Here is a 22053-nt window from a genome sequence, read left to right as displayed (position 1 = left end):
GGGATTATAGTATTGTAGTGTGGGAGGAGGGTCTGCTGGATAAAAAGAAAAGCAAGCCAGGAGAGAGCAGAGAGGGACGAGGACCAAGGAGGAGGAGGAGGAGGAGGAGTGGTCGGGAGGCCAGCGGCAGAGAGAAAGGGACTGTTACTCAGGCCTGACTGCCTCCTCAGCGGGGACAGTGAAGCTGCTCATTCAGACAGTATATGGTCCAGGGCGGTTCAAAGGCTACAATTGCGCTGGAATTTGGAGTGGTTGAAGCCACATGTGAGGTGCCAGCAGAGCCCCCCCCCCCCCCCCCCCCCCCCCCCCCCCCCCCCCCCCCCCCCCCCCCCCCCCCCCCCCCCCCCTACCCCCGCCCCCGTCCCCTCCCAGGTTAATTGGCATTAATCTGTGTAGCTGTTAACTTTCTTCTTCACTTCTTTGGTTTTCTTTCCCAACATGAGTCTTTTTCGTGCTTACCAAAGTTCATTCTTTTCTCTCCTTCTGTCCCCTCCTGGACTTCTTTTTTTCCCCCTCCGATCTCTTTTTTCTCTCTCCCCCCCTCCATTACTTCTCCTTCTCTTTCCATCTACCCCTTTCTCTCTCTTGCTCTCTAATAAGTTCCAGATGTGGTTCTTGCATTCCTCTGGTCGGTGGAGAGAGAAAGAGAGGGGAGGGGGTGGTATGAGTGGGGGGGAGGGGACAGGAGGAGAAGCACATTAATTAAAACAGGGAGCGCATGATGAGGAAGAGGAGCCCATGTACTGTAACACACACACACACACAAACACACAAACGTGCACTGGAAAACATGTGCACACACAAGTAGAGGGAGGGAGAATAGATGCATTTGTGTGCGAGTGTGCGTCTAAGGGGATGGGGGAGGGGGGAGGTCGGTCCTGTAACCTCAAAACTTTTGGGACATTCTCCTCCTCCTCCTTCGTCTCCCCCTCTCCACTCGCCCCCTCCCTCTGCAGGAATGTGGCCGACGCTGATGATGTCACTTCATTTCTCCGCTCTCCCAGTTTGTGCTCCTCTACAGGGACAGGGCCGATAGACGGAGAGATTTGACTCGCTCCATCCATCTTCCCCTTACGATAACAACATTAGGGTCAGCCGTCCAACCAAATCGGTTACCACAGCACGGCAACGCTCGCCGTCCCCTCGTCGTCATGTAATAAAACAGCCTGCAGGCTAAATGCTTGCCGACTATGAGTAATGAGTGAGCCATCTCTTAGTAGTAGTAATCATTAATGGCTTTTAAGGGCGGCCATTAAAACCATTTTGTGCAGATGCATTATTTTGTCCAAGACTGCCACTGTCAACCTAATATACCCTCAGGGCTTGTCTTAACTCAGTATATCCATAGTTTTAGTTCCAGATTTACCTAGTTTACATCTTGCCATGTGTAGTTGATGGAAGCCACTTCTACATGGCTAAAAATACGTAGACCATAGACATTAATATTCTGCCGTAACAGGTTTTCAGGTTTCAGGCTCTCCACAATATTTTGGAACCTAGCTGCAGGTATTTGCACACATTCAACAATCAGAGCGCTAGTGAGGTCCAACATTGATGTTGGGTGATAGGACCTGGCTCACAGTTGTATGGCAGGTATCGTTTAAAGAAATGACAATACAAGTACACCAGTACCCTTAAAGTGATACAAATACCAATACTTCATTTGATACCTTTTTTTATCTGCTTCATTCATTATCCATTGTGTTTATGGCAGCATCTCGACACGCTGAACTGCCAACACACCACATCAAATATAACGCTTGCAGTGACTGGATGCAAGGAAAGCCATATAAATAGTAATTTTCTTTCTAAATCTGGGTACACAAAGGGTCGAATGCAGGTATGGTTTGAACATTTCAATACTACTTACTAATTGTACTGGGTGATTTTGGTCAATACCTTAAAAGTGTCTGACACCCAGCCCTTTGCAGTTAGTGTTCAGTTCCTTCCATAGCTGTATAATAGGATGCAGGCCATTCAATTTAATGTTTTAACTGTTGGGTTTCTGTAAATAACATCACAGAGAACGGTCTAGACCTGCTCTATTATGAAAAGCCCAATGAGATAACTGTTGTTGTGATTTGACGCTATATAAATACAATTGAATTGAATTGAATTGAATTTAAATGTCCTAGCCCAAACTGTGAACAACAGCACCAGACCAACTCTACGCTACAAGCTGTATTTGTCGAATCCAAAGGCTTTAAAATGTAAAAGTCTACAATACTCAACCAAGATTTATTAACACCCCCGTTCACTTTGTTGTCTAGTCTTTAAGTGTGTGTGTTTGCTATCAACAAAGAAGTCGCCTCTTCAAAATGACAGTATGAACTGATCACAGTATTGGCGAGGGGCTCCGTATGAATATTACTTTGCTCCAGGAGGTCAAGGCCCCGGGCTTTTATTGGATAGTTTGCGACAGATGACATTGCACGAAGCTACAGTACATACCAATAAAATGAGATTACACTGGATTGAATTAAAGCAGACCTTGGAGGAGGTGATTTATCGATGGGACGCTGCTTGTAAAATAGTCCTGCTGGATTCCATTACCATGGCGTACTGTAACGGGAAGTGGATCGGCGCACCATCTGAAAGCTGTCACAGCTGATGGTGCAGATGTTAACGTGCTGGATCACGTGGCATTTAGAGACGGAGTGGACTTAGGAATGGGTCGCTGCCACAAATCAATAGGGAACTACTGCCTTTTGCCATTATTGATTTATTATGTTATTGATTGTGCCAGTTGAATTCTGTGGCGACCCCTGCGCTACAAGCTACCCAGCACACTACTGCAGAGAGAAGCAGCCTGGAATGTATGTATCCCCTTGTCCAGCTTATCCAGAGGACGGCTATTGTTAGTTCTGGTCACCCTTGGTTACAGCAGAGTATTCTTTGTCAGCTGCACAGCATGTTAGCCGCACAAAGGCTCGTGGATTACCAGCGACGGGCCGGCTTCCCAGCGCCTGAGCATATTCATGTTGCCCGTAATGTGTCAGATGCCTCGTCCGTGAATTATCATATTACCCACCACTACTGATCCTGGGGTTGCCATGGCCACTGTGTCTGTCATTGTGTCAGTGGTCCTTACTGGCTGTAGCTATGGTAACAATGTCTGTAACAGAGGTTTGGTACAAATAAAGCTCTTGAGATGTGAAATGTGTGTATGAGGGGAGCCTCAGAGAATGGAAGGGTGGCACACACGCACACACACACACACACACACACACACACACACACACACACACATTTATGGAAAATTGAGTGTTGTGCGCACCTTGACTGGAGCATATGCGCTCACGTTAGTATCAAAATGGACAGACAAAGCGCTGACATGATTTTTCTCCCGCCATTCTCAAATAAACACGTTTCCACAGCAACCATTTTGATAGTAATTGACAGAAGGAATGAAAGTGAGGCGTAATGGAGGGAAAGAGAAGCAGACATGCTTAAAGGTGGAAAGGTAGCCCAAGAAGGGAATAAGGTGGTCGGCGGAGGGACGAAGGGGGAGTGATCAATTCTGAGTAGTTGCCTGGTGGACAAAAGGAAGTGAATAGGTAATGAGAAAGGGGCAAGGCCACAAAAGAGATGAATAAAGAGAGAGGTCGCTGACTGCTAGTAAGGGGGAGGACGGCAAGGTAAGGTGACAGAGGAAGGGAGCGAGCAGCCAGACAATGCGGCAAACAAAGGAACGAGTCGGTGTCTTTCTCTTTCTGGATCTTTCTCCCCTCGGCCCAGATCTTCCCTCGGCTCCGTCCCCACCTCCAGGAGTCACCTTTGTGTTTGAGTGACACGGTGTCAGTGGGCTCAGTGGGTCGCCTCCTTTCACTCCTCGCTCCAATCCATCTACAGTATGTCTGTTGTTACTTCCTATAGCGCCTTCGCCATGGTTATGGGTTATTTGGGCTGCCCTGCCAGGTGACCATGTTGTTGAGAAAAGGCAGGCACAGATAGGTAGATGGTAGAAGTCCCACAGCCACATAAACACAGGCAGGAACTGCATACACTCGTACACATATAGATTTTAGAGTTGAAATGATTGGTTGATTTATTGATTACTTGGCTGAAAAAACATTCATTGACAACAAAATCTAGCTTTCTGATCCAAATCTGAAAAAAACAAACACTGAACACAATGACACATCCGTCAGTGCACGGACTGACTGACGGACTGACGCCCAAATGTATTTTCAGTAATATTCGGAGAACAGCATCGACTGCATGACTCCTGTGGCTGCAACTTTGTCCTGAAACAATGATGTCATCCTCCTCCGTTACACTTCGCAGCTCTGTGTCTGTGGACCTCGCCGTCTCTTTGTTCCCCGATTCCTGCATCTCATTGTCAGGCAGCCCCTCCATAACACTAACACATCGGCCACCCGCAGCGGCAATATGGAATTAGACAGATAGCAAAATCCATTTAGAACTGATTGACTAACAGTGAGGGGGGGGTTGAGAAAGATGAAATAATGAGAGGCCAGTGCGGCCGCCTGACTATTAATTGGATAGGTGGAGGGAGGATGAGGTCATTGAAAAAAAAAAAAATCTTAAAAAAATGGGTGTACCAAGCACTGGGGAAGATTTCATCATACACACAGATGCACATACGCCTGTACGCTTGCAGACACGCTCGTACAGAAAACTTTTTTTTTTGGGGCAGTTACTTTACACGTCAGCTGTTGCTATGGTGATGCAAGTCTGTGATCCAGCCGAAGCGTGGGATTGGCTGGAGAGGAGCGAGGGAGAGGAAGGCAGGGGGACTTTGTTAGAGGGGTACAGAGGGGTACAGGGAGGGCCAGACACAAAGATAATTAGATCGAAGCATAACAATCCATACAAATGCCTTTTTACTTAATAGCATCTGATTTAATGAGACTGAATGCCGTCAGTGAACCTTTCCCAGAACCCTCTACGGCATGGCATCACTCGTCTCCTGTCCCATAGACAGACAGAGGCGAGGCAAGCCTGCATCTAAATGCTGTAAAGCAAGCTTTGACATTCACCACCTAACAGCAGGGTGTGTGGCACATTAAGAAATGCAGGGCATATGAGCAGCACCCATACTTAAAATAGCTCCACACATCATTGCATGCATATACCCTTTCAGTACTTTTCAGCAACAAATTGACGGTTCATTACCTTGATAATAAAACCCCATTGCATGGTGCGAGATGTGCTCTTGGGCTAAATTGCTGTGGTGGTTCACACTATGGCGGCGTGTGGCCATGCTTTTGGTGAGTCACCCGGCCAAGCTGTGCGTGCTCGCCTTTGGCTTTGTGTCTGCTTTGACAAACCGAGGTTGGTGTCACAGTGTCTGCAGGGCTGTTGTCCTAGGCTCCAGTTTAACCCTAATCCCTTCACAAACTTTGACTAGGGCTGTACTTAATCCTAGACTAAACTGAGACCATTTCCCAATGGAGATGGAGATGCTCCGCTGGCTTGACGGTTTAGGCCAGAGTTGTGGTTTAATCCATGTTCTGGAAACCGCCTTGTACGTGTGAATTATATGTTTGGGGCTGTGGTTTTGTTTGTGTTGACAGGAAATTGTTAGCCCATGTGGTGAAGGTTAGGTCATCTGTAGCGCCTGTTTTTGTTTGTGTGTGTGCGTCCCAGTGCATGTGGTCATGGTTGCAGCTCTTTGTGATCGTGGCGTTTGTGTGGACAGAGTGCTCGGAGTCTCCCGGTGGTATCTTGGGGATCAGTGACTCAAGGAAATCAGGACACACTCTAAATTTGTCACTGCAGCATAACCCACATAATGAAAGAACACAAGCTCCCTCGCATAAGCTTTCTTGTCCTGCCTTTGCTCTGACTGCTCGCTGCGTGTAGATTTCCTTCGTTAAACACACAGACACACGCGCACACAAGCACATACTCGTCATGTTGACAAGTGTTAACTGGGTAATATGGAAATCAGAAGGCGATGAGCACATGTTGAAATGAGTCAGTGTTTTCAGACCTCAGCCTTTTTGCATGGGTGTTTTCGCTGCAGATTGTGTAGAGTACTGAATACTCAAGAGTGTTCAGTTTGGATTATGTTTGTGGTTTACTGAGGCAGTTGAGGGAATACCTCCAGCTAACATATCTGAGGTGGTGGAGGAAAGGATTTGCTTGCCCTCGGGCTACTGTCAAGGTTGTGTGTTAGTTTAAACCCAGCTAAACTCTCTTTACACCCATGTATATCTGGGAAAAGTCTTGTTATGCTTTTTAAGATAGTATGAACCTACATTGTACATTCCAGTAATTGCGATTAGATGAATGCGGGTTGTATCAAATTAGGGTGTATACAAGAAATGAAAGCGCAAATCTATACTCTTGAAAATAACGTATTGTTTATAAGGTTAGTTTTTCAGTAATATCTACCTTACAATAAATGATCTTCCTTAATTACTACTTCATCAATGCCATATGTGTTTGCTATAATAGGCTCAGTGCATATGTGACAATTAATCTGCAGACTATGTGCTCCCTCTCAGGTACATGGAGCTTTTTAGCACCTTTCAGCTAACTTTGTTGGTTTTCACAGCTGTAAAACATGTTTTCAACAGTAGCTGACAGCGGTTTTCAGTAGCTGTGTTTTCATTAACGAATCTTCATGCACATTTTAAAGTATCACATTAGAAAGGCTGGTTAGAATTAACAATTTATATAAAACTTCCGGAATTTTGTTTTAACGCTTGCTGGTGGTGGTTTAGCGCCAAACCATTTAATGGAAACGCGCTTAATTAGGGCCCGAGCACCGACAGCGGCGAAACCCTGAAACTGAAGAAATTATTGGTATTTAGATTTTTTGCCACAATTTTGCTTGAAATTTGCTTGACAATGATACACGACTTGTGAAAAGCTCAGACAAAATTAATAAAACGAGCAACAATAAAATTTTCGGGACAAAAGTATTATTTATTACTTATTTCCAACTGAGCCCCGCCCACTTCAAATCGGTGAATTTCTACTTTCTAAATAACCAAAAAGTATTCCAACTTTGGAAGAAAATTATATATTAATGTTGGACTCCATCCCTCATAGTAAGAGGATCATTGAGAAATATTAAGGAAGTGAAATGAACTAACCCGTTTCTAAGACATTTTGTTGAGCTATGGTGGTTTCTGGCTGGTGAAAACATGCAATCTTGTGGTGCTTTTTCTCAATGTTTACAGTTGAAGGCTTTTTTACTTATATGACATGACTTTTACTTCCCAACTTTTCATAGCCAATCATTGTTGCTCTGTTGTTTGCTTTGTTTATTCCAGTTCATTTGGGTGTTCCTCAGGGAGCAAATTACGGTCCGCTATTATTATTTTTGGTTCAGTACTAAATAATTCTAAGTATGCGTGTCTCAGATCTCCATGTGCATCTGATTCCCTTTTCACTGTGTATCCTCACACATCTCCTTTATCTTCAGAATATTAATGTGCTGCACTGTCAGAAGCCATTGTTATGATTGGTAAGGAAATATTTTTGCATGACTGGGTTCTTTTGTATTATCAGGCATATTGTACGACTGCAAATCACATCAAATCTGACATGATAAGGGGAAAGTGCATGTCTGTGTATATAAAAGAGAGGGGGAAACGTGAGGGATAGGGGCCGAGGGTCATTATGCGAGGCAGTAGGTGGGGTGCAGAGGCATATGGCAGTTGTTAAAAAATAGTGAGAGAGATGGGAACCTTCAGAAAAGAGCTGGAGGGCTCAGAGGGAGAATGTGTGAGGGAATGAGAGAGGGAGTGTACGGGAAACGGGGGGGGGGTGAGATAAAAAAAAGTTGAGACACAAGTGAGAAGGAGAGATGTAAATGGTAGGAGGTGAAAAAAAGGAAGTGAGGGAAAAAGTGAGAGAAGAGAGAGATGGGGGAATGAGAAAGAGAGGGAGAAAGAAAGTGCTGGAGGGCTGATATTTAATGTGATAAATGAGTTGTGACAGTCCGCCTCTAACCCCCTTCCAACCAGCGAGGAGGAGGAACACAGAAATAGAAAGCATTATGGGTAAAAGGACATATACAGCATTATATATGTATATAGAAAGGTCCATACAGTGGAGGAGAGGTAGAGGAAAATCAGTGCAGGCAAAAGGACATTCATAGACAGCATTATAGATGTACAAAGTGAAGGAGGCGAGTGGGGATGCATACATATTGGGGGAAAAGCACAGAGTGAAGCAAAGCAATTTGGATAAAGGACATACAACATTATAGAGAGAGAATGGAAGGAGAGAGGTAATGGCTGGAGGATGAGGAGGGTGTACTACGCAGCATCGGGTTAATGATCCACAGTACAAGATTCCTTGAAATAACAAGTGGGAGAGGGGAGAAAAATGGAAGCAAGAGACAGAATGGAAAGAATGGAAATTTAAAGCAAGATGCAAATCCTCCACGGTGATCGCCTCTCCTCTATTGTACGGGTGTCATGTCTTCAAGGGACAGCTAATTACAACTTGTCATCATACAGCGTGAAACAATAGCAGAGTTTCTTTTTTCTGGTTATTCCCCACATTTTAGACAGCCGGTCGGTGGGCCAGCATGCCGCTGGTCTGTCTGCTGTAAGAGTGGACTGCAGACTAAAGGGAGAGAGTGTAGTAGACAATGACAACCACTGTAGTTTTAGTTGTGGAGTGGAAGCTTTGGAGATGACTCATAGGGAGGAATGAAGAAGGGAGAAACAGAGGGAGGGCCAGAGAGTTTTGAAGAAATAAAGGTCTGGAACTAGAAGAAGAAAAGGGGTGTGAGAAACCCTATGGCTGAAGTTGCCTGTTTGATCTCCCTGCTCTTCTCTACTGAGTCAGCGTTAAACCACCTCCGTGTCTTCTTTCATTCTCTTTCTCTTTCTTCTTCTTCTTCTTCTTCTTCTCTAACTCTGTTCTGATTCCCTCTCCTTTGACACCTCCGTCTTTCCATGCCATTATTTTAACGACCGCAAGCCAATGTGGGATCAAAGATGGCATTCCGTTTCTGCTAGGGGAATGCAGTTTTCAATCAATTAACCATAACACCACAGATGCAATAATATGCTGCGTGGTTGGAAGGATTTTACAGTAGCACACTGGCAGAGTTTAGAAAGTAAAACAATTTAATGAGGATGTCCCTAAATTAACCCCTCTGTTTCTCCCAATTTTCTATCTTTCTCTCCAGTGTGGACAGCGAGGTTCTCTCAGGAGCCGGCAGACCAGTCGGTGGTGCGGGGCCAGAGGGTGATCCTGTCCTGTGTTGTCTTCAACTACTCAGGCATTGTTCAGTGGACCAAAGATGGCTTGGCTCTGGGCATCGGCGAGGACCTCCAGGGTGAGACATCATACAGCCTCTCTCAGGCTTCCTTCACTCTGTTCAGTCTGTGACTACGATGGCTTTTTCAAAGCTGATGCTGATACTTTTGGATTGGAGTTGCTGATAGGCAACATTTCTTGCTGCGTGTTTAAAGCGGTGGAAATGTTCTGAAGGCCTTAAGTTCTTTCTGGTACTCTTTAAGACAGCTCACCATTTACATGTTTAACTTCTTCTGACACATTCTAGATGCAGAGGGAAGACATTTAAAATAAATGTTTTTAACTTATGTTTATTGGAAATTTGCAGTTTAAATCACAAAATCAACACATGAAATTATTTTAGTATAATCCCCATCCCACCCCTGATTGCCGCCTCAAGCATCCTCCCAAGATGACCAAAACCGTGACATCAAGCACAAATAAATGCAGAACAGACATACAACGACCTCATTTAAATGGACACAAACGTGAAAGGAAGTAAGTAAATAAATTAAACATTTAGAATTCAAAAGTTTTTACTCATCATCAAAATATCTCTTAATTGGACTGATACAGTTGTTACTCCTCCTAGTCTGTTATTTGGGTTAGGTTGTACATAATAATTATAATTAAATGTATTTGTATCCGCCTTTAATGTAAATTAGATGTTTAAATCTTCAAGTTAAAAATAATCCCTATGAGCCATCTTGGATGAGATGGTGCTACCGATCTCAGTAAAGAAGGGTGAGACGTCATGATGACAGAGTAGAAAAGGCAACCACATTACAACTCTTATATCTTGTATCTCAAGGCATATTTCTGCAGTTACCAGGGGGTATCTGGATAGACTTTGGAGTAACTCAGCTAACATAAAACAAGACTAAGAGTCCACAGCCATGCTTGCAGCTTTATGAGGCGGCACAGTGGTGCTTTGAGCATTAACCACTAAACTACCAGCCACGGACTGCACAGGGCATGCTTCCATTTCCTAGCCCTGGGCTAAATGTTGCACTATGACCAAAAATAATTTTCTTCTCAAATCATCTCTAATGTTTAATTTGGTTTTCCTGTATGCACTGTCTCGCAGCATTTTTAATGACAGTGACACACTCACCCAGTACAACATTGCGTGTATGTAACTGTGATGTCTAATGTATGCTGACAACATATTTTTGTAGTTACAGCTAGATTGAGCCAGCAAAGCAGTTTTGGCCGAGAGAGCGGCTGCCCCATCAAACCATGTTGTGACAAACTGTGCACTTATTTAGGTTGATGTTAACTTTGGCCACCTTTCTACACATATCACCCAATGCTTGATGGGAAACAGCAAAGCTCCCTCTGGCCCATTTTACAGACTGACACTCTTCCACTTGGTTGAGGAGCATCACATCATCACCGCTGTCATGTCTGCAGTGGGTGACACTGACCGGCTAATATCTGTTATAGAGGGTTTTCACGCAGGTATTCCGTATAGAGGTACTCCGCATCACAACAAAGCACAGGCACTGAAGTAGATCCCAAACGTCGTCAAGGAAAATGGTTATTATTGACTTGTTTTAGGTTGTACCAATAGGTCAGACAGCTCAAACTCACTCAGGTAGTGTAGAAAGCCAACTGGGGCTCTTTGAAAAATGATTGAGAGTCACTTGGCGACATGTAGAATATCGCAATGATGTCATACAGTTAAGGTTCGGTTGATTAAAGACGTTGTTGCATTACTTACTTTGGCCTTCACAACACAATGGTTGTTAATGACTTGGTACTGCGTCTCCCTCACCCATCAACACACCATCTGGTTATAGGCCTCCAAACCTTTGAAGAACTGTGTATGGGCTTGGCGAGAAAAACATGTAATTGACTATATTGGGATATGCAACTGAAGGAAGAATCATACAGGAACGGTTCGTCATGGGTCCAAAAAGAGGGAGCCAACTTGTAGGGATCTGCACCGCCAATAAACTGTATTTTCTTGTGGTCCAAGTCCTTCCCTACATGCCTTTGCATCTTGGATGCTTTTCTCTTGTTTAGACATGGCTTCATTCACTTAAAGGTTACTGCCCAGAACGTGACATCGATGAAAACCCTCTATAAAAAGAATATTTTGAAAGGCCATTTCATTGAAACATACATGACGTACATGCAGTCCTCATTCTGTTATGCAGCCGCCCTTACTGTTCACTCCGGTTTGTCTTAGCATTTTGTCCCTTAAGTGGGATTTATTAAGTCTCTTGTTGTCTGTGTGTCAACAACCACAATCAAAGCTTGTCCGACTTTTACAAAATTTGAGGGGAATGATGCATGTCATCGCTGTGGCAGCATTTTCAGAATTGCACTGTATAGCCTGAAGGGGGGCTGTGATATTACTGGTCAAAACAAGTGGCCATTTTTAACTGATTGGTCCACAGGGAGACCGCATCATCTTTGACATGCTGTTCCCTTGTTTTTTGTTGACGTTGCTGTTGTTTTCCCCCAGACTATGTGCTTTAATATTCTGTTTTTAAATAAATATATATGTGTAAATATTCCCTTCCTTTTATTTCTTATTATTGTACTCTCCCATACCATCTTCCCGTCTTCTGTACGCTACGAATAAAAAAAATATTTTAAACCTTACTCAGGCCTTTGTAATCATCCTCTCCTCTCCTCTCCGTTCACATTTTATTGCTTGCTTTCATAACTTTTTGTTTGCTACGGCAAAATTGGCCATCTGGCTAACACGCAGAAACAGGGCACAGGGAGCGGGTAGTGTAGAGCCAGTGCCCATGGACAAGTTGCTGCTTTTCAGTTGTTTGTGAGCTGTAAGGGGAGTGTAATGCTCTGTGAGGGAGGATGGAGAGTTGGTGGTCAGTTTTGATTGGAAACAGCACAAAGTTTATATTGATAGTATTTGGTTTCAAATTTTGTTTAGTTTGGTTTTGTCTTGTTTTATGCATGTTGATTTTCTGTGATTATGAATCTTATCTGAAAATGGTCCAATAAAGGGACTTTTAAAACCAAAAACCTCTCCTCTCCTCTCCTCTCTTTTCATGCTATTCCTCTGTGACCGCCTCATCTCAGCTTCTTCTTCCTTTCTGTCCCTTTTGTTCTTCTTTCAGCTGCCTATGTTTTACTGCGCCCTCTCTTCTATTCTTCATTTAACTTCTCTACCTTGTCTCTCTTTCTCTCTCTTTACCCTCATCTTGCTCGACACACTCTCGGTTCATGCTCTCCTCTTCCTGTCAACCCTCCTGTCCCTTCTTTCTCTCCTACTCTGCGTCCGTCCATTCTTCCTGTCCCTCCCTCCCTTTCTCCTTTCCTCCCTCCTTTTCTTTGAAACATATTGTTACTGTAAGGGTCCGGTGCTTCAAGCCAAAGCTTTTAAAAATAAAAACCTGAATGAACACTGACCGCTTCATGCACACAAACACCCGTGTGTTTGTGTGTGAGGCTCTGTCCCTCTGCCCCCCTCCTCCCTCGTTCTCTGGGCTTTTCATACGCTTTTAACACTCTCAACATTACACATGCAAATGCATGCAGAAACAAGGACGCCCAAAGGTTAGGCAAGCATCAGAGCTCAGTCAGGAGGATGCACATGGAAACGACATAGAGAATTTCACGTGTAATCTACGTCTAGGCAGCAAACATGAATTCTGCACCACGGACAAGAGTCGATTTGAGTCCTCTAAAATGTTGCTGTCATGATGCATTCATCTTTTCCCCCTGCTGGTGAGAGAGAGCATGGATGCCACCTAATGGCGAGAATGTACAGCAGCGACACAGCTGGGCTGTGTGGCGGATGGGGGAAGGGAGGATTGGAGAGGCTGGGTTGAATGTGTGTGCATTGTGTGAATGTGTTTGTTTGAACATGCGTTTGTGTATATCTAACACATCATGTGGCCATACATCTCTCTGATGTCATTTAGTCTGTTAACCAAAAAGTCAGATTTTTGATTCATCTATGACACAGGCTTGATGTTTTCTTAACAGCATGCAGCGTGGTGTCTCATTTTTTTCAAACTCTTATACAAACCACATGGGTATGTGGAGATCCTGAGACGTGACAAATTAGCAGTTAGTATCAGAAAGTACAAATATGAATTCACCTTCAGCTATCGTTAGCACAAAAGACAACAAAAACAATAGGAAAAAGCCGAAGATTGCGATTAGCAATTTAAGATTTTTTTCAGTGAAGAAATGTGAAGCTATAACTAACTGTCTGTCTCTCTCTGTGTGTGTGTGTGTGTGTGTGTGTGTGTCTGTCTCCCAGCCTGGCCCAGATACCGCGTGCTGCGTGTGCAGGAGTTGGGCCAGTACAACCTGGAGATCCTATCAGCCGATCTGTCTGATGACTCCCTGTACGAGTGCCAGGCCCCTGATGCTGCCCTGAGGTCCAGGAGGGCCAAACTCACAGTCCTCAGTACGTTTGTGCACGTGTGTCTCAGTGCTCACATCTTCTACATTATGTGTTTCTAACACTCCTCTCCTGCTCCAGTCCCCCCAGACAACCCGGTGATCGATGGGGGTCCGGAGGTGTTGCTGAATGCGGGGGAGTCCTACAACCTGAGCTGTGTGTCTCGAGGGGCTAAACCCCCTTCTACGATCGAGTGGCTTAAAGATGGTCTGCCCGTGGAGGGGGCTGCCAGTACTACGGTACATCCAAAATGCTAACATACCACGTTCACCACACCCATTCACAAAGTCACATTAACCATTAGAGTGCTTATCTGTTGTGTAAATGTTACATCAATATCTCTCCGCCCTCGTTCATCAGGAGGTGCTTGCAGACAGGAAGAGGGTGACCACACGGAGCTACCTGCCCATCCACCCCGTCGACACTGACACTGGGAGGAACTACAGCTGTGTGGCCACCAACCTGGCTGTTCCCACCGGCAAAAGCACAACCGTCACCCTCAACGTACACCGTAAGCAATTCAATAACATAGACACAGAGAAGAACTATCATTGATTTGTAACAAAAAAACATTACACATATTACATTACAATTGATACGATGCAGTTTTTATCACAATATATTATTACAACAATTACTACATAAATTACTTGTTAACATTTCAGACTAATTAAAAACAACTTTGAATCATATTTTGAAAAATAAAACATCTGCCAGCCGTTGAATGTTTTATAGCTTTATTACTGAGTAATGCATGGCAGCCATTTTGCATCAAACAGTCCTCCAGATTGCAGCATACATTAGATGTAAATACCGCTATTGTTATGTGAGTCTCTCTTTCTCTCTCTCACTCTCTTCCAGATTCACCGACAGTGACCTTGTCCATTGAGCCTCGCTCTGTCCTGGAGGGGGACAGGGTCACTTTCACCTGCCAGGCTCACGCCAACCCCCCTATTATGGGCTACAGGTCTGCATCCACAAGCAAGCACATTGTCATTATCCCTAGGCCTTGTAAGACCAAAATGTAGTATTTCTGTTTGGTAAACAAATATATGACTAAAACGTCTTTTCATTCTTTTATTTACTGTACTCTGACCCCCTAAAAAGGACACAGGGTCAAACATACGTAGGGCCATATACAATCAGCCAGTGGCCTTGAAAACAACATTTCATTCACATCCTTCTCCAGACGTTGCTTCACGAGCGACATTATGTCTTTTTTGTTATTTATTTTTCACTGACGGGTTCCCGGTTCTTGGCATTTTGGAATTGATTCTGATTTGGAACTGGTTTTTGGTGCCCAACTTTAGCTATAAAGTATGTCACATATGTTGTTCCAGGGTGTGTATGTTATTTTCACTGTATGCATAACGTTTGAACCCCTAGTTGGGCTAAAGGGGGCGTGGTGCTGCAGGGTGCCAGGGAGAGTGTGTTCACCACCAAGGCCGACCACTCCTTCTTCACCGAGCCTGTCTCCTGTCTGGTTTTCAACGCTGTGGGAAAGACCAATGTCAGCATCCTGGTAGACGTTCACTGTGAGTCACACAATACTCAGCTCACCTTGTTCACCCACTACAGTGTGGAGTCAGAGGGATAAACACACACCAATGTTGTGTGTCTTTGTCCTCTTCCCCCCTTTGGTCTTGCCGCATTATTACTCATACACAACAAAGAACATCTCTCTCTGTTTCTGTGTCTCCAGTCGGTCCCATTCTGTTGGTTGAGCCGCAGCCAAAGACTGTAGATGTTGACTCTGATGTCACGCTTAACTGCAAATGGGCCGGAAACCCTCCGCTCACACTCACCTGGTTCAAAAAAGGTTCAAACATGGTAAGAAGCTAGGAGCCCACTCTATCCTCGGCTTTGATATTTACACTATTTTTACGCTTCGCACTTTCTTCTCCCGAGTTTACAAAAGCAGCCTGTCATTCAGGAACAATATCTGGTCTGTAGATGTTTTTTTTTTTTTTTCTTCTGACATTTCTCTCAATTTCACTTCTCCTTTTATCTTATATTCCCTTTATCTTTTAAAGTCAGATTACATTTTTAAAATGAAATGTCTGTAATATAGTCATGTAACTTAATCCGCTTACCAGCAACTTAACATCAACAACTTATGTCTTTGCTGACTGTTGTTGATGACTTTGTGGTTTTACAGTTGTTTATGCATTGATTTGCTTTCGCTAGTAGGTGGCTTTTGTTACCATTGGATAGATCCAGGAGCTAGCTGTGTCCTACTGTTTGCAGTCTTTATACTAAGCTAAGCTAATTGTCTGCTGGCTCTGGTTTCATATTTACAGCACAGACATGAGAGTGGAATCATTTAACTCTCAACAAGAAAAGGAATAAGAATATTTTGCAAAATGTCAAACTTTTTTCTTTAACCACAACAATTTTCTTTGTAACAATTACTCTGCACACCAGCCAGAAGCTAAAGACATGGCTAATATGTGTATGTGAGCATTGTTGTTTGTTGATTTGGCCACTGGCTCATTAAACTACAACTACAGTTCAAAAGGTTTTGGAGATGACTAAAGAGAAGACAGTTTCAGCACAGTAAATGAAGGCTGCTTCATCACAATCTGCCTTAGCAAACCATGGACTGACTTACACCTACATATATGTAATCAGTATTGTTCAGGTATCTCTCTCTCTCTCCAAGTGGTTACATATTTAGCCATCATTTTCCCACAGCTAATTTTCAGGTGTGGTTGCTAGGCAACTGCAAAACCTTTGTGATATATTAAAAACGACTGTGCAAGTTTGCATTGTTAGCCAGTTAGGGTCAGAATCAGTGTTGTAATCAAGACTACCTAAACCGAGACCAAGTCATCACCAAGACCAGAGTGTGCTGAGACAAGTCTAAGACTTTGAGGGTTTGAGACCAAGTCAAGGCCGAGACCATGACAAGGCAGGGTGTGACTGATTCAAGACCAAGACCAGTCCAGTGCCAGACAGCCAAAGGTTCTCCTGCCTCCGGCATTCACTTTCATGGGAGTGCATGTAAAGGGGGGTGGGGAGCGGGGATTAACAATTACACTTTTCAAATTAGAGATGAGCCAAGGTATTGCTTGCATTTGAAGCAGGAGGTGTTACATCCAATCCCAGTAATGATGTTAACACATAAAATTAGACAATGCACAGGTAGTTTAGTGATATCCCTGCAGTTGTGGTCTGACCAATCTTAAAAATAAAATCCTGATTCCTATTAATTCCGAGTCAAGACCAAGACCGTCAAGAATGGTCTTGAGACCAAGACCGGTCTTGAGTACTAGAAAGCTTGAGTATTATAAACACACACGTCTTGCATTGCCAGACCTTCTTCCACAGCCCTGTAGGAGGAGGGTGTGGCTAGTCCACACAGCATTTTGTGATGGGAGAAAAACTTGCACAGGTTTATTGACATTTCTTTAAACCAATCACAATTGTCTTGGGTGGCGCTAAGCACCGGACAGATCAGCCACGGTGCCTCTACAAAATTGCCTCGGGAAGGAACTTGGTTTGGTGGGACATAAAACTCAGTCTGGATTTACCCTGCAGAGATCTGAGTAGTAGTTGACCATAGTCCTCAGAAATCCACCGTAGGTTAGAACAGCAACACAAAGAAAGCGTAAGGTAGCGGACGTCTTGGATATAGACTATAAACACATATACTCAAATAAGACCAGATGTGCAGACATGCAACATGGACATTCAATAGTATTAGCCTCTCTTCTAATTATTTACATATGGGGTTTTAGTTTGTTTAACCCCATTGTTTAGAAGAATTGTCTTGTTTATACGTGTATTCTTTCCCGACAGGTTCTAAGCAACAGCAACCAGCTGTATCTGAAGTCGGTGAGCCAAGCCGATGCCGGACAGTATGTATGTAAAGCCATCGTCCCACGGATTGGAGTAGGAGAGACTGAGGTCACACTCACTGTCAACGGTCAGAAAACATCCACACAGTTTAATGCGTCACTGCTCGTAGATGAAAAGCATGTACTTTCTAAAAGGTCAGCCTGTCAGAAATGTTATGTCCAAAGTGGTGGCCATTTATTTTGAAAATAATACAATTCCTCGTGAACAGGCTGGGTAAAGACAATGTTCTAACAAAATACCCCAGGCTTGGATATGATTTTTGCAGCTTGTCGTATTTTACGTATCATTTATTTTATTTATTTCCTTCACATACACTCACACATCCTCTTGTTTTCGGCCAATGCAGGTCCCCCCATCATCTCCAGCGATCCAGTCCAGTATGCGGTGAAAGGGGAGAGAGGAGAGGTGAAATGCTACATAGCCAGTACACCTCCTCCTGATAAGATTGTAAGTGGAATATAAACCAGTGCTATGAAACATTTCTGTCGCCAAAGCCACAATAAGAATTGTCCACATTTTGGCAGGGAATCAATTATTTAGACCAAAAACTGACAAACAAGGATAAGCAAAGAGCACATAGTTGTACCTTTTAGTCTGACAGAGATTTGTAATTTACTGTTACTATACCATCTTTTTCCCAAATGGCTCCACTCTTACACGGTAAATGCTCTTAGGCACTGTCCCCCTTTTCTTTTTGAGTGGTGACTCACCCTTAAACTCTCAGAATTTCCCTCCATCCCATCACGTAAACAAACCAACACTAACACTAAGCCGGTCCTCTTTTAGCTCCTGCGTCAGAAATCAGCCCGAATGCTGTCTCCACTCAGATGTATCACAGTAGTAGTAGGGCCTGTGTGACTGACCCATCCTGACTCAGTGCGTGCTTCTAATGCAAGCGGCAGAGGTTGGGACAGAAAAAGATTTATAAAATATAAAGAAGGGGAGAGGAACAGTTGTCCCAGTAAACGCCACAGCCAAGAGATTATGATTCTCTGGAATAAGTGGGCAGATTATACGAACATGTGGGTTTATGCATAATTAACTCGCCCCAGTACAGTACTTCAATGCTGAATAATACAACTGCTTTTAGTGGCTTTAAAGTCAGAGAATGTGCAAGATTCTCGCCAGCTCAGTTCACCCTCCCCCACACACACTTCAGTCTGCAGAAACATACAAACTTTTTATAGCACAACACGCACAATGTGTGTTTACATGTGAGTGTGTACTTCATGTAGATTCATAGGGTCTATTTCAGTCATATTGTCATACAGTATGTGTTTGAGCTAATGATTTACTGTATAGGGTACAACAGAGAAGTGTTAATATAGCTCTATTTGAAGAAGAAAAAAAAGACACTTGTCCCCCACATCTCCTGGGGGGATTTGTTTGTCTGGTCCTCTGCCGGCAATAGCAGTGGCCGGAGGCATTATCTTTTATATTCTGAATGCAGAATAATATTCCTTATCTGAATGAATAGAATTTTATCACACAACTTACCCAAGCAGTAATGTCTCCAAAATAGTGCTTAACTAATCGTGACATCATCTAATATGGTTTGTGTTTGTATGTGCGTGCGTGTCTATTGGTGTGTGTGTCTGTGTGTGTGTGTGTGTGTGTGCGTGCGCGCATATGTGTGCATGCATGTCTGTTTGTGTTATGTGTGTGTTTGTGTGTATGTGTCTGGGTGTGTGTGTGCGTGTCTCTGTGTGTGTGTGTTTGTGTGTGTCTGTGTGTGTTTGTGCATGTGTGTCTTCATGTGTGTTTATGTGTGTGTGTGTGTGTGTGTGTGTGTGCTGCAGGTGTGGGCGTGGAAGGAGAACGTGTGGGAGAAGGAGAAGGGGACGCTGCTGGAGAGGTACACGGTGGAGCAGAGCAAACCGTCAGCCGAGGGCGGCGGCGTCCTCTCTACCCTCACCATCAACAACGTGATGGAGTCGGACTTCCTGTCCACCTACAACTGCACGGCCTGGAACTCGTTCGGCCCAGGAACCATGATCATCTCATTGGAGGAGACTGGTGGGTTGCATGAATTCATTTTTTTTGTGCCATCAAACGATTAAAACAATTAATTGGGATTAATCACAATAATGTCACAGTTAACTTGCAATTAATCGCAATGAATTATCATTTTTTATATATTCTAAATGTCCCTTAATTTCTTTTTGTCACATTATTTTTTCTCATTTTAATTAATTTTATTGAAAACAACATTGACATAAAGAATGCTGTAGTGTTTAATTTCAAATGTAACATTCTCACTTAGAGCAGTCATTCACACTTGGAGAAAATAGACTCTCACACAATGTAGCACTGTCCATCGATAAAAGGGTGAAAAAAAATACTTTAATGAAGCAAATTGGAATCAGCTGTGTGCTTGCGGTATTTCAGACTGGACTTGCTACGATGATAGCTCAGTTCACAATGACAAAACACACAGATCACTTTGGTCTTGTCAATGGAACCATTTATTAAAAAGTAAACTTTCCAGTCAGAATTGTATTGGCATCCATTTTCGCTTGTTGTCCACTCAAAACGTAAAAACGTTAAAAAAAAAAGTCAAAACGGGAAAAGTATTTAAGCAACACTATGTCACTTTTTCCGCTTCAGTCCCCCTACATGTTGGAAGCAGAATTGCTCATTACATTATGCAAATTTGCCAGATAGGGTAGCGGATCTGTAGTTGGAATGAACTGGACAATGTAATGTAATGGACACTTCCAATCCGTAGGGAGACCAAAGCGGGACAAGTTTGTTCATTTTAATTTTAATTTTTTACTACTTTTTAAATTTAATATATCCAACATCATTCCAAAAAGTCGGTGAGTAATCATGTTAAATAATTGTGATTTCAATATCTCTTTCTCTCCCTCACACATTCACTCTCTGTTTTTTTTCTCTCTCTCTCGCCCACACATTTCAGAGGAAGTCCCAGTGGGCATAATAGCTGGTGGGACAGTGGGCTCCACCATCCTCCTATTCATCTTTCTGCTGGTCCTCGTTCTGATTTTCTACCGGCAACGCAAAGGCAGTGAGTCATACTCTCCATGTGCTTAACACAAACAGTATAAAGACCAGATTGATTTGATTTGCTTTTGTATTTGTCTCAAACAAACAGTATGTGGTAAAAGAAAAAAACAAAAACATGAAGATAAAGATAAAAACACAACAAACAAAAAAAGGATGAGTTTGAGAAGGAGCAGGCGGAAGCATAATGCTTTTGTAGTCCTGCCCTTACGTCACAATATCATATTATTACAGAAACAAATCACATAGATATGCATATTCAGCATACACATGTAGGTAATACAACACTTACACTTACAACAATACACTCACATTACATTTCAATTCCTATGTTCAGGTCTCCCCCTTTGTGCATTGTTCAAGTATTGTTGTCTTTATTCTATATTTGAACTGGATTTATTGTTCAGTCCGTTCCAAAAGATCTGCATGTACGGCAGAAGTTTTTAATGCTTTTGTGGTTTAAATGCCCGTCACTGGACCAAATAACTTCGAACCAAAGAAACAAAAACACCTAAGACTTCCTCTCCACCACATGGATGTAGGTCGCCTCTGAGCTTGCTCCTTCAGCCCATGAAAACACACACCAGCCAAGATGCGCGTGTCCAGCTGTATTCAACTTCACCCTTTTGTTTTGCTTCCAGGTCGGCGCGGGGTCACGCTGGGTAAGCCCGACATCAAGGTGGAGACCATAAACAAGGAGACCCACAGCTTGGAGGAGGACTCCGGCAGCGTGTCCACGGCTTCGCGCATGGTCAAGGCCATGTACTCGGTGAGCAGCAGCGGGATATGTGTGTGCTCGGGCCCGACACTGTTTACACAGCCTGTAGAAAACCTCAGATTAACTCAGTAACCTCTCCCTATACACCACGCTGTACCTATTTTTTAATTTTTTTTAAATATATTTTATTTATGGCTTTTCAGTGTTATAGACAAGAAACAAACAAAAGAGAACACAACACAGAAAACCCCATAGACAAGCAAAAAAAAAAAAAAAACCATAGACTAACAGACAAGTAGCTATATAAAAAGAATATCTTGTTAAAGACCATGTATGTATTAATACTTAACAGCTGCAAAATAAATAACAAAATGTCAAAAGAAGTTACAAAGTACAATTTCACAGGTAGAGTTAACACATACATACAAACACACACACAAGCTGCATTACTGGACTTTATTAAACACTTTTACTTTTGACTAAAAACAAACTCTGTGTTTCCCCCTTTGAATTCCATTTTTCTCTTTTCCTGTCATACTCTGTTGCCTCCTTCCCTCTTTTTTTGTCATGGCACCTTCTCTCCTCCTGTTTGTTTTGGTTTTGTTCTGTTGTTTGATGGTTTAGTTTCTCCCCTCTGTGTCCTTCTCTCCTTCCAATCAGCCCTTTAAAGATGACATAGAGCTCAAGTCTGATCTCCGCAGCGACACCCTGGACACACGCCAGGAGTATGACCTTAAGGTGAGCTGATCAAACACGCATTTGTAACAAATCATCAACCAGATGATGTCTACAAAATCTAAACTTGACTCTTTTTTTTCCTATTGAA

The 22053-nt window shown here is 43.2% G+C and overlaps 1 protein-coding gene across 4 annotated transcripts in view; it reads left to right on the top strand.

Annotated features, from left to right (window-relative positions):
• Positions 1-22053, top strand: part of kirrel1a (kirre like nephrin family adhesion molecule 1a) — a 49294-nt gene that overhangs the window by 4442 nt on the left and 22799 nt on the right. The window contains exons 2-14 of one of the 4 annotated variants that reach the window (XR_004654566.1): positions 9125-9274; positions 13481-13630; positions 13706-13863; positions 13985-14135; positions 14486-14591; positions 15011-15159; positions 15327-15454; positions 17426-17552; positions 17832-17932; positions 19285-19501; positions 20406-20513; positions 21151-21278; positions 21852-21965. Coding sequence is in view for 3 of the 4 variants with exons in the window: in XM_034856722.1 (XP_034712613.1) it covers positions 9125-9274; positions 13481-13630; positions 13706-13863; positions 13985-14135; positions 14486-14591; positions 15011-15159; positions 15327-15454; positions 17426-17552; positions 17832-17932; positions 19285-19501; positions 20406-20510; positions 21151-21278; positions 21852-21965 (1784 nt within the window). In the remaining variant the exon portion in view is untranslated. The remainder of the gene's footprint in view (positions 1-9124; positions 9275-13480; positions 13631-13705; positions 13864-13984; positions 14136-14485; positions 14592-15010; positions 15160-15326; positions 15455-17425; positions 17553-17831; positions 17933-19284; positions 19502-20405; positions 20514-21150; positions 21279-21851; positions 21966-22053) is intronic. The other 3 variants (XM_034856724.1, XM_034856722.1, XM_034856723.1) reach the window with 3 other exon arrangements.

Source organism: Etheostoma cragini, chromosome 19, assembly GCF_013103735.1.
Source record: "Etheostoma cragini isolate CJK2018 chromosome 19, CSU_Ecrag_1.0, whole genome shotgun sequence".
NCBI classification, from domain to species: Eukaryota; Metazoa; Chordata; class Actinopteri; order Perciformes; family Percidae; genus Etheostoma; species Etheostoma cragini.
Note: the sequence above shows the minus strand (reverse complement) of the source record. Positions and strands in the feature narration are given on the sequence as shown.